The sequence below is a fragment of the Puccinia triticina genome, chromosome 2A, assembly GCF_026914185.1.
Source record: "Puccinia triticina chromosome 2A, complete sequence".
Taxonomy (NCBI): domain Eukaryota; kingdom Fungi; phylum Basidiomycota; class Pucciniomycetes; order Pucciniales; family Pucciniaceae; genus Puccinia; species Puccinia triticina.
In genome coordinates, this window is record NC_070559.1 from 659352 (window position 1) to 671044 (window position 11693).

Here is an 11693-nt window from a genome sequence, read left to right on the forward strand (position 1 = left end):
ATTTGATCCTGACACTGCGTGTACCAGATAGCGCACCACACCGGGAGGGACTCCTCCCGGTAACGTTATTGACCGGGAGGGATTCCTCCCAGTTGAAGTTGTTGTATTGAGCTTTTTACTGGGTGGGATTCCTCTTTGTCAACAAGGGCGCTTACTCTTGTTGACTCGGACTCGGAGGGATGGGGAGGTCAAGCATGTACCTGTGACCTCCAATGCGGGGGACTTTGGATGAGTCAGGGGCAGCTGAGCATTTGCCTCAGGACTGAGTCTGCGCACCTCAGACCAAGCTTCCTGTACCTCAGTCTAGTGCATTTTGCACTATGGACTTAAGCTGAGGAAATTCCAAACTTTCCAGGGTGTACCACCCTGGGATTCATTTGTATGGGCCTGGTCTCAACTAGGAATGAACTCAGGTATGCTGCATGTCAACTGACAGCACTTTCTTGAGTTTTTTTCATAGTGTATCTAAATTGCTGTTGAATTTTGGGAGCGTTTGGGTGCTCCAGTGAAGAGATATAAATATTTCTCTAGGGGGTTACTAAACGTACCCGGGTATTTCCGCGTTTGTACCCGGTTTTTGCGTACCCCCTTTTCCGCGTACGTACCCGGTTTTTTTCTATTCATTTCTACGCGACGCAAATAGGCTTAAAATTCATCTAAAATCCTGAAAAGAATTATGACACATTCAAAATTCCAAAAAAGCAACTTTAAATGATTTAATTAATTTTTTGCATACCCCCTTTTCCCCAGTGTGTACTCAGGGAATATCTTTTTTGTTACAAGTACCAGGGTTCCAAAAAATTGAGGGAACATTTAAACATGCATTAGAAGCTTCCTTTGAGATTTTTGAGAGAAAAAAATAGATACGTGGCGGGTACATGGTGTGCTTAGTAGAAAAATGACTGCTACATGTATAACTTTTTTGTTACACATTAAAAGAGTCTAAACATTTCAAAAATGTTTCTATGGTGTATATTCTGTGCTCCATTAAATTTATAGCAATGGGGTAAACACCAAACATGAGATATAGGGGGGGCGGGCAGCCTTAATAGGAACAATCTGCCTAATTATTGAACATTTTTTTTGATAAATTTCCCAGAAGTCTAGAGACTTAAGGGGTTAAATAATGATGCATATTCTCTGCGCTCTGAAACTTTTGGCAATATTGGTACCTCAGAACATGAAATATAAGGGGTGTGTGGTAGTCATATTGCCTCACTGCGCACCCCTTATATCTGATGTTCTGAGGTACCAATATTGCCAAAAGTTTCAGAGCGCAGAGAATATGCATCATTATTTAACCCCTTAAGTCTCTAGACTTCTGGGAAATTTATCAAAAAAAATGTTCAATAATTAGGCAGATTGTTCCTATTAAGGCTGCCCGGCCCCCCTATATCTCATGTTTGGTGTTTACCCCATTGCTATAAATTTAATGGAGCACAGAATATACACCATAGAAACATTTTTGAAATGTTTAGACTCTTTTAATGTGTAACAAAAAAGTTATACATGTAGCAGTCATTTTTCTACTAAGCACACCATGTACCCGCCACGTATCTATTTTTTTCTCTCAAAAATCTCAAAGGAAGCTTCTAATGCATGTTTAAATGTTCCCTCAATTTTTTGGAACCCTGGTACATGTAACAAAAAAGATATTCCCTTAGTACACACTTGGGAAAAGGGGGTATGCAAAAAATTAATTAAATCATTTAAAGTTGCTTTTTTGGAATTTTGAATGTATCATAATTCTTTTCAGGATTTTAGACGAATTTTAAGCCTATTTGCGTTGCGTAGAAATGAGTAGAAAAAAACCGGGTACGCACGCGGAAAAGGGGGTACGCAAAAACCGGGTACAAACGCGGAAAAACCGGGTACGTTTAGTAACCCCCTTTCTCTATTTTCTGGGATTTTTTGTAAAATTAAAATCCCGACTCCCGTTTGGGATTGAAGAATTACAATTCCGACTCCCAAAACGCCCCCGCGTCAAAATGCGGTCACAAGGACCCGGGAAAGACGTCCCGAGGCGGTCCGCGCGACGTAAATTGCGTTTGGGAGTCGATTTTTTAATTTGTGGGAGTCGATTTCTCAACCCCCTAAATATAAATAAATTGTCTTTGACGACTCCCAAAAAAAAATATTCGGGAAAACAACTCCCAACGCCAGTCGCGGCGACGTACAGGAGTTGTTTTCCCAAATTTTGGGAGTTGTTTTCCTACTCTCAAAAAAAAAACACCCACACCCACACTTCTCAAAAAATGTTTGGGGCAAATAGATAGTCATTCTGCCTGGACCTGGGTACCAAAACTCTTTCTGGCCAAATTCAGGTACCTAGAACCACACCGGGAACCGGCTGGGAGGTACCACAGGTAGCGTCAACACTATTTTTGGCCTCCTCTATCACATACCAGTCTGCGCGCCCTTTCCCCCCCGGAAAATGATAGGGGTGGGCAGACGGGCCCTGGATCCTCCCCGTGAACACGCCCGGGGCACCGGATTGGAACCCAGCTTGGGCAAACCTGAGGGTGGACATGTCAAGCACGGACCTTTGTGACATTGAACACCTATGTCACAGGTGCAAATGGTTCATGTCAGGGAGACTGCTCAAACAATCAGTGAAGGACTCTTCCTAGAGTCCTTACAGTTTGTCGCACAACACACATTGCGTTAGGAGAAGAAATAAGGAGCTGAAATCTGAGGTATCAATAAAATGATAGGAAATAGTACGAATAAACTAAGTGAAATTATAAAGCTTTGGTACTATGCTTTGTCCTTTGTTTTAATATAAAGATTTCCAGACCGCTGGCAATGGACTAGGGTTCAGTTCAGTAGATTGGCTTCTCGAGAGCTAGTATACTGCAATGGTGGCCGCATAATAGTTTTTCGACTTTTATGAACCTATACCCATAACCTGTGGAGTTCATCAAATCTTGGCGTTCCAATACCTAAAAGTTCCAAATATTGATGTTAATCAAATACCCCGGAAAATGTGGTTGAGATGTGATGGATTTTTATCATACCAGTAACCGGATCCCATCCCTGATTGTATTAGAATTGGAGAGCAATCAAACGTATATAATTCAGAATATGTTTTATTTTTGCTCAAGGACACTCCAAATTGACTAACCTTTGCCGCTGTGAATCCTGGGGTGCCACATCCGTTATTTGTACCGGAACTAATCATCATAGCCAAATGGATAAGGTAAGCATGTACTGAAAGAGATGAATCAAACCAGGCTTACACTATATCAGCGAATGCTGATGCAAATTTCGGCGAATAAATGGTAGGATTAATGAACCCGACTGGTGATAATCCCTTGGCTATTCGCCCATCATTTATTAAGGTGATGATCGATGCCGCGATCTGTACGGAGAGTGACGTCCCCCGGGCCTTGTAAAAAGTCGCATTCCGTTTTTCTCCCTGCCAATGGGTCAAAGCCCTTTGGTAGCTGCAAAGTTAGATTCGCTGCTTCATAGGACTGCACGTTGAAGAAAACATCAGGACTGACAAATTCGCACCATTCACACTGAGGTCCGGATAGCCACGCGCTTGAATCGAGTCGTTATAAGTACCACTTGGATAGGGTGGCTTGTGGTCGCGAATATAATTCTTCAATGCTTCCTTCTGATACCAAGGAGCAGGGAACACATCGCTAAATCCGCCACCAGTAACTTTATCGAGAATGTTCAGAGCAACTTCAGGATAATTCCAAGCTTTCCCGGGAGGAATCATGCTTCCTCCAACCGCGGTGACGTAAGGGCAAGTTGCAGGGAAATCCGGAGCAAAACGCTGTAAGAATGTCGAAATCGAGCTGAATGTCAGTGTAATTGTCTGATACAAGTTCAAGTTGTTTCGGTACTCCAGGCGTGCACTTACGTGACCGCCATTTTCTAGCTTCTGGCTAGATCCAATGCATTTTCCTTCATGTCCAGCTACGCCGTCATCACTGCGCAGAGCACCCATAGATATCCTTCAGGAAGGCCATACGCAAGTGACAATGAGGGGGATAACTACAAAATTACCCAGATGAAGCCAGCACGGTGATACCCATCAAGGCCATTTTACCATATTCTTCGCATTGACGGATCAACGCTGACCGAGGTGAGGAAATCTCACTCATTCCTGTAATCAAATCAGATCCAGGGACATGATTCAACAATCTTCAATATCCGGTTGACTCATTTGGTAATCAAAACATCTAAGTACGATTTCAATTATTACTTTGCTCACCATATGAAATAGAGATGACGTTAGCGGGCTTACTCAAGACACAACTCTGGCTTGTCTTGGGATCACTTGATTTTTGGCAGAGGATTGCTTCGAATCTGGACAATATCCAATAAGGATCAGTACCTAGCTAGTAGCAAATAACTTCTGAAGATTTTATCGGATTGATGGAGAAAGGTATGATAGATTGAAGAAGAAGGAAAACAAAATATTACAGTATCTCAAATGGTTGAATAGATTCCGTCGAGTGGGTGTTGACCTGGTAAATGTTGACCTAAAATCAAATAAAAACCAACAGATAAAAGTCAGAACGAAATCAAAGGAGAAAGTTCAGGAAAATATGGATGTACTGGTGTGGGGAATATCAAAGGCAGTGAATATTCTACATCCATTTCTAACTCAAAAAGTTCACCCTCACGCTTCGAGATTTCTTCCGGTTCCAAAACTTTGGGTTGAGTTCCTGAAATCGTGTTAGAAAAATATGTATTACAGACGGAATAAGTATCCGATCCATCAATGGTGAAATTTCGATGAACGCGTATTTCATCAACGAGTGATGACCTGTAGCAAACAAACCTAGCTGCGGTCCTAAATTTTTCACTCGAGGTCTTGCTCCGAAGACTTTCGGTGTGAAAGTCTGAGGAGGATAAATGAAGTCAATTATAAGATAGTCTAAACACCCTATTCTTATATAATTTCATCACGTACGTGATAAAGTAAATCGGTGCCACTAAATACCAACTTCATTGGCGAAAACACGACTAAAATGATATGATAATCAAGAAGGCAGGCGCATGAGGTGCTATTCCGGAAAGGAAACCGTAGTATGAGATGTGCTAACCTATCCCAAGACTGTTTTTAGCCGCGGCTAGCGGAACATAATCACGAAATTTGTACATGTAACTTTGAACAATCCACAAAATCTTCAATAACACAATATCGAATGAAGGAATAGAGAGGGTTAGTTTTTTTTGGCATTACCTTAAACAGACGAAATTCATCCATTCACTGCATATGGTGAGAGCAAATTTTTCGGAGAGTGCATGCCATCGGCGCCTGTTCCGATGAGGTACGTCGGCGTGCAGTGTAGCATCTTCTGCAGTGGTTGGTGGAGCCGAAGTGCGCCCAACTTTGCGGTCAGGTGGGAAATGAACTGTTGGGGTCACCATATCTATGTGGTGGGCAAGATGATCAGGCAAGTTGTACGAGTCGCAACCTTTTAAGTACAACATTTGAGTTAGACACGTATCACCCGAAAATCAGCCCTACAAAATCGCATTTCTAACCGGTATATTATCCTAGTTGCAACAGACATACCTACATGGCTATTTCCTTGGCCATTCGAATAGAGGTGATAGGTGGTTTCCAATAAATCTTCCGCTTGTTTGATCGTCCCTTGGAACTCAATCCATCCGCGCTGGTGATCCTGCACGATTTGATGTGACTTGATTCCCGAGTCATGACCATATAACCAATCTAGAACCGCCTGGCGACTTTCGGATGAAGGAGAAAAATAATCGGATACTTGTTCTGGGGACCAGTGTTGCCCATAAGAATCATCTTCGGGGTCCGATACTTTCTTTATCTCGGCATGAAGTCGGTCAATATTCCTTTGACGAAGCCTAAATGTAATAGGCAGGCGTGTCTGCTGTTTGAAATAATCAGGAATCGATGTGCCGGAGCCTCCATCCGTTCTCTTCCACAGAGGATGTGATTGACGCGTTTCATGCACCAGGGCATCCACCCACGAAAACAGGAGTAAGACCAGGAAGGAGTTGATGAGAAACATGATCCGGTTTCCTGCAGCTCAGAGTGGGGGGTGATCGAAATGTTTTGAGCAGGAGGGGCACCACCAAGATAACCCTGGTGGTTATACATACAACACGTATGCGTTTGTGTGGATGAGTTGACCGGCGTCCATTGAGGCTGTACCTAGCGTCCACATGGCGGCCGCCATGTGTGGCGCTGTTGAGCACACACTGGCGGCCCCCCTACAGGGGTTAACAAAGCCCCTCGGAATGGACCCCGGGCGGAACGCTCTCCGGAGGAAAGGGGCGGCTTCGCCCCCAGCGGCTCAGCGCCAGTGCCTGCACTGTCCTACACAAGCCAATCTACCACCAGTGGGGACTTGACTCAAGTTATGGGGCCGAGCAATCGTAGAGCCTGTTGTACCTTAACACAAGTCTCTTTGTTTCACGGGTGCTGGCAGCGAAACCGCCCCTCCCTCTCCTGCGGCAAGCGCTCGCACCCCGGACCTTCCGTTCGAGGAGCTTTGATCAGCTAACTTATATGTAAAGATGAGGCCACCGCCGGTGCAAGCCACCGTGTTCGACTTTCGTTTTCCGCCAGATACAGAAGTACCAATTGGCTGCCTGTATGTTCTTTTCCAGAACCCGTCAGTTTCGAGCACACCGAAGGCGGAAGGGTGTATGTATGTATTCCATACTCTCTTACCCATCGATCCCTTCATCGAAACTTCTAGGCCTTACGGCCCTACCTCTCGGACCGGTACAGATGGCTTGGCTGGGCGGGGCATTCTGTTGCACTCTGGCGATGACATGGGTTGAAATACCTATTCCTGCACTTTCAAAGCTCGGGACCACAAGAAGAAAACACTTTACCTCACCCATCCTTCTGTCTCGAAGCTAATTATTTTTATCTTTCCTGGCCAGGCTAGCCCCCAGTGGATGACTTCCTGCCAAATTCTGTGGGCTTTCCACTGGCAGAAGTGATCTAGAGCCCATAAGCTAACACGGTGAGGAATTTAGTGACATTAAATCATGTGTTGCGAGTACACCCAGACGAGTTCGTTGCGGTTGCATCCGCAGTGACTGTGCAGCTTGCGCAGTGACTGCGCGTGAATTCGTCTGGGTGTCGCACGGAAAAATGCAACACTTAACTCTTCACCGTGGAAATTTCTGTCAGCGCCCGTCTCTTATGTGACGTGGCATTGATGGGTTTTTGATTACGAACCGCCGCGGTTATGTAGCGGTGGTAGGTTTTTTGGGTCACACTATAGCCTAAAGGCCAGTGGAAAGAAGTCCTACTCGACGCCGTAAGGCGGAGGGACTGGCACCCTTACGTATGTAAGGGGATGCGGCGAAAATCAGCCAAGCGTGCGTATAAGGAATATATCACTTTTCTTCTAGGTTACAGGTGTGATAATAACACCTGTACCTAGGGGAAAGATACACGAAGAGAGAAAGAGCTGTAAAGTAAAAAAGGTTAGTTAGATTATTGGAAACCCCACTCACTTATGATTTCAGTAAGGTGTACGGGTTTTTTATGGTAATAATCTTGGGGGGAGAATCTCTACAGGTGAGCGACCTCCCCTTTTATATTACAGGGATCAGCTCCCTCCTTCGAGTCAAGGACCTGAGGGATCCTTAACTCCAAGGAGAGGAGTGATCACGGAATTCAGAAGGGGGATTTACATAAATGAGTATGTAATCTCCCCATTTGTACATATATTGTGCTTAATCAGGATAAATACATAGAGAGATAAGATTATCTCTCTCTGTATGAACAAATATGTAATCAATGTGAAATAAGGTTAATTACATACTCAAAAGAGTGTGAAATTTGTAGTAAATACATAATAATAGTACATTGAGATAAAAGGTACATAATTAATGTAATGACAGGGAATTGAACTCTTGATTTTATGTACATGAGTCAATTATTAAAGCAGTCTTTAACCATTAGCACCAGGGGAGATATGTTCCCACTCCCCAGGGAGTGCCAGAGCTGAATTTGATGTGAGTTTTGGTCGGATGTGAGCCTGATGTGCATCAGTAACTCATCCCTAAATGAATTTAAGTGGATGCAGAAGTGAGTCAAAAGTCAGTCAGAATTGATTTGGGAGTCAACACAATAGCACTGTTCACGTAAGCTAAACATCAGCAAGATTGAAATAAAGTTTATCCCATTGTGCCAGCCAATTTGGCTGGGAAAGTATGCTGATGTATATCTCTCACATGGTCATAGATTTCTTACGTGAACAGTGCTAATGTTGTGTAGAATTCTTTTGTTTTCCAGGCACAACTAGAGGAAAAAATATGATGAAATCATATTTCACCCAATTCCAACTGATCAATTGCTCCTGTTTGATGATGTCAAAGGATAGGAAAGCAAAATTGCCATTCTTGAATGTAATTCCTGTAAAAAAAATGAGTTTCTTGTAATTCACATTATATGCCCTCATGTACAAAATTAAAGTAAAAATCAACTTAGTAATATTGGGTTTAGAATTTTGGAATGTGGTAATGTTGCAGTAAAATTAGTGAAACCCATTTTCTTGGAAATGCTGTAATTAATTTGAATTTGGCTAAAAAAATGGTGAAAAACTATTGTATTGGGGTGAAAGTCTGAGGTAAGTCAAGGTTGGATTGCAGTGCCACCCCAGTTTGACCACATATCCTGGCCTCTTCACAAAAATGATTGTGTGATTTTTTGTTTTTTTTGCTTTTCAAAATCCACATGTGCACATGCAAGTGAACTTTTTTGCACTTTGCTAATAGTCACCCTAATGTACGCGCGTACATTGAGGTGCAAATATCACAGGATGGGGCTTTCACAGCCACATGAAAAGTAAAAACTTTGTGTTGAGACACCAATTGTCCCCCTGATGTACGCGAGTACATGAGGGGGACAATATGACGTACTGCGCCTTTCACATCCCCATGAAAAGGACACACTGGTCATGGAGCCAAGAAAGGCCTATATTTTGGATGAGTTCTGGATGAATTCCAGATGAGTTCTGGATTATTCCTTGGCAAGTTATGGTTTATTTCAGGATGATTTCCAACTGATTTCAAGCTGACTTCCAGTCTTTTTCATACCTATTCATATTTCTTTACCAAAGGCCTCCAGCACAGTTATGAAAAAAAGTTACGGTAAGGCACTCCCTGGGGAGTGGGAACATATCTCCCCTGGTGTAGGTTATAAGACACACTACAGGCAAACAGGTGATGTTCCCCCAGGCAGCGTCACCTGCGCAGTTACTGCAGCCACCAAAATTAGGTGACGCTGCGCGCAGGAGCGACAGCTGTCTGCCTGTAGTGACATGTACTATGCATTGTAGACACATGGACTTAGTGTCTCAGTGTCTGACAATTTCCCTGCAAAAATCTACCCAAAGAATTGGGATTTACTTAAAAAACACACACACTGCCAGCAAAATTGGCTGGGCTGAGGTTACCCCACTTGAAATAGGATTGCATCAACAAGTTAAACTTGGTTGATCTCTGAAATATATTTCATTGGTTGAGTCTAGATCAACTGATTTTAAATTGGGTGAGTGCATCCCAGTTAAACTAGGATAACTTAAACCCAGCCAAATATTCTGGCAGTGATATATCAGCTATGACTACTTGGATGAGAAATTTAGCGGCTATCAGCTGACTCACTCCTCATTGTTTAGGAAAACCTCCAGATTAAATATTTCAATTGGATACCTGCCAAAGGGTGGCGGGTACCCCTTTCACCCACCTGACACCCGCGTGGTGTTGGCGGATGCAGTGCCAGGTGCCTGATTTTCTCAAAATAAATGGTTGCAGCCAGCCAGGTACCTGCCAGTGTGCACCAGCCATCCCGGGGCGGGGGATTTGGGCAGGGATGGCAGGGATATCCAAGCCAGACTTCCTATTCCACAAACTCATCCCACCCAGACTTTGACCACCCACAAATGGCCTTCACCCGCAAGAAAAGAAAAACCAAAAGATCCCATGCATCATCCATCACATCCTCTCCAAAAAAACCAGCTAAGGATTCCAACAAAAAAATCCCTGCCAGAGAAGAACTTGATACTCTTATGCCTAGCAACCAGCTGCCTCCTTCAGGTGCACGCCCTCCCACCAATGAGGAAGAGTTATGTGGTTATAACATTATCCATTTTTATTCCCTTCTACTTTGAAGGTATTTTTTGACTATTTAATCAGCCAGGAAAGACCCAAAGAATTGCTGCAAAAACCATCAGTACCAAATTTAAACTGTATGCAATACCCAAGCTTTTTATTTTCATTGGTACCAAATGCAAGCTAAGACAGCCAATCTTAAAATTACAATCTCCTAGGTTGGGCAACTCTGGGCTGGATGGTGTGCCAAGGCAGCAAGGCCCTTTTTGCTATGATAATTCCTCTCATAATTTTATATGAATTTTAAGCCTATTTGCGTCACGTAGAAATGAGTAGAAAGAAACCGGGTATGTACGCAGAAAAGGGGGTACACAAAAACCGGGTACAAACGCGGAAAACCCGGGTACGTTTATTAACCCCCTAAATGTAGACAGGTTTACATCATGCAAAGTATTCAATTGATGTTATTAAAGATCTCTGAAGAGAGTAGCTGGGTGCCTTTATTCAATTAATCAAGGAAGCAAGAGTCAGAGAAGAAATATTTTTCCAATGTGCCCTGGAAAGGACAATCAATTGGCTTTGGAAGCCTAGAATTTTTGGTATTTTACACATGATGCTGTTTTGATTGGCTTGTCTTAGTCTGTTGAGTGAAATGAAATAACTCATTTGACATAAGGCTAAGGCGAGATTGCTTTGCCATGCAACAAGGGATATAGAACTTTGCCTTTGTCTGCTTGCTGATCTGACAACAGAACTCCTTGAAAAAGAGCTTCTTGCGCCCGCCAAGCAGATGTGATTGGTAACTGGACTGGAGGAGTATGAGGTGGGTTTCCAGGACAAGATTCTGAGTGTGTTGTTGAAGAGCTGGGAGAAGACGGTGCAGCGGTTGGTGAATCCAAAGCGGACAGCAAGGTTGCGACCCAGGCCTCCAGGTTCAGGTATGGCTCTCCCCAAGCTTAACCCAGCCTCTCTGGAGGAGTGCCCCGCAGGGTATCTGTCCCACAGAGAGGCTTGCCCCCAAGTGGCAAATTCTAGCGTGAGAGCTGACCAGCTGGGGGCCGGGCCAACCCCCATTTTCCCTTAAATTTCTTGTTGCACATAACTCTTTCTTTGTATCATGTGATGAGTGGTACGGCCTTGTAGCCCAGCTTCTTGCGCAGCCATCCATCTGCCCCCCCAGAGCACCGCTAGACATCACTTCAAAAAACACAATGAGCTCCTTTCCAAATCTCAAACCGTAGTTTTTTTCACTATTGTACACCACATTAACCAATAAATTTTCTGTATCCTTCCTGTACCATGACAAACACATAGCATAGAAGCCACCATTACTGTACGTCATCATTCAGCTCACATGTACTCCCTGCATATGTATGATCAATCCAAAAATCTTGGAGACATGATGTTCCAAGCTTTTTAGCTTCAAGACCGCTTGTGCTAAAATAAAATGGTCTATGTACATTTGAAGGCCAGATGCAGGGCTCTTATTTGACTCCTGGGTGGCCCATTTGGTGCACAGGATACCGTGGTGGTGTGGTGTCAAAGTTTGACACCAGCCAAATGGGTTGAGGCGGTACTCAGTGTTCACGCCAATTTTCCCCGCTTACTCCCAA

The 11693-nt window shown here is 43.7% G+C and overlaps 1 protein-coding gene across 1 annotated transcript; it reads right to left on the minus strand.

Annotated features, from left to right (window-relative positions):
- Positions 1 to 2822: 2822 nt before the first annotated feature.
- On the minus strand, positions 2823 to 6014 carry PtA15_2A80 (uncharacterized protein; the record flags this gene model as incomplete). Its single annotated transcript, XM_053166868.1, has 14 exons — positions 2823 to 2942; positions 3125 to 3173; positions 3240 to 3437; positions 3507 to 3787; positions 3875 to 3944; positions 4021 to 4120; positions 4229 to 4323; positions 4441 to 4499; positions 4576 to 4685; positions 4802 to 4862; positions 4934 to 4986; positions 5067 to 5128; positions 5207 to 5441; positions 5543 to 6014. The coding sequence occupies 14 exons, from the start codon at positions 6012 to 6014 to the stop codon at positions 2823 to 2825; spliced, it is 1965 nt and encodes a 654-aa protein (XP_053017323.1).
- Positions 6015 to 11693: the final 5679 nt, after the last annotated feature.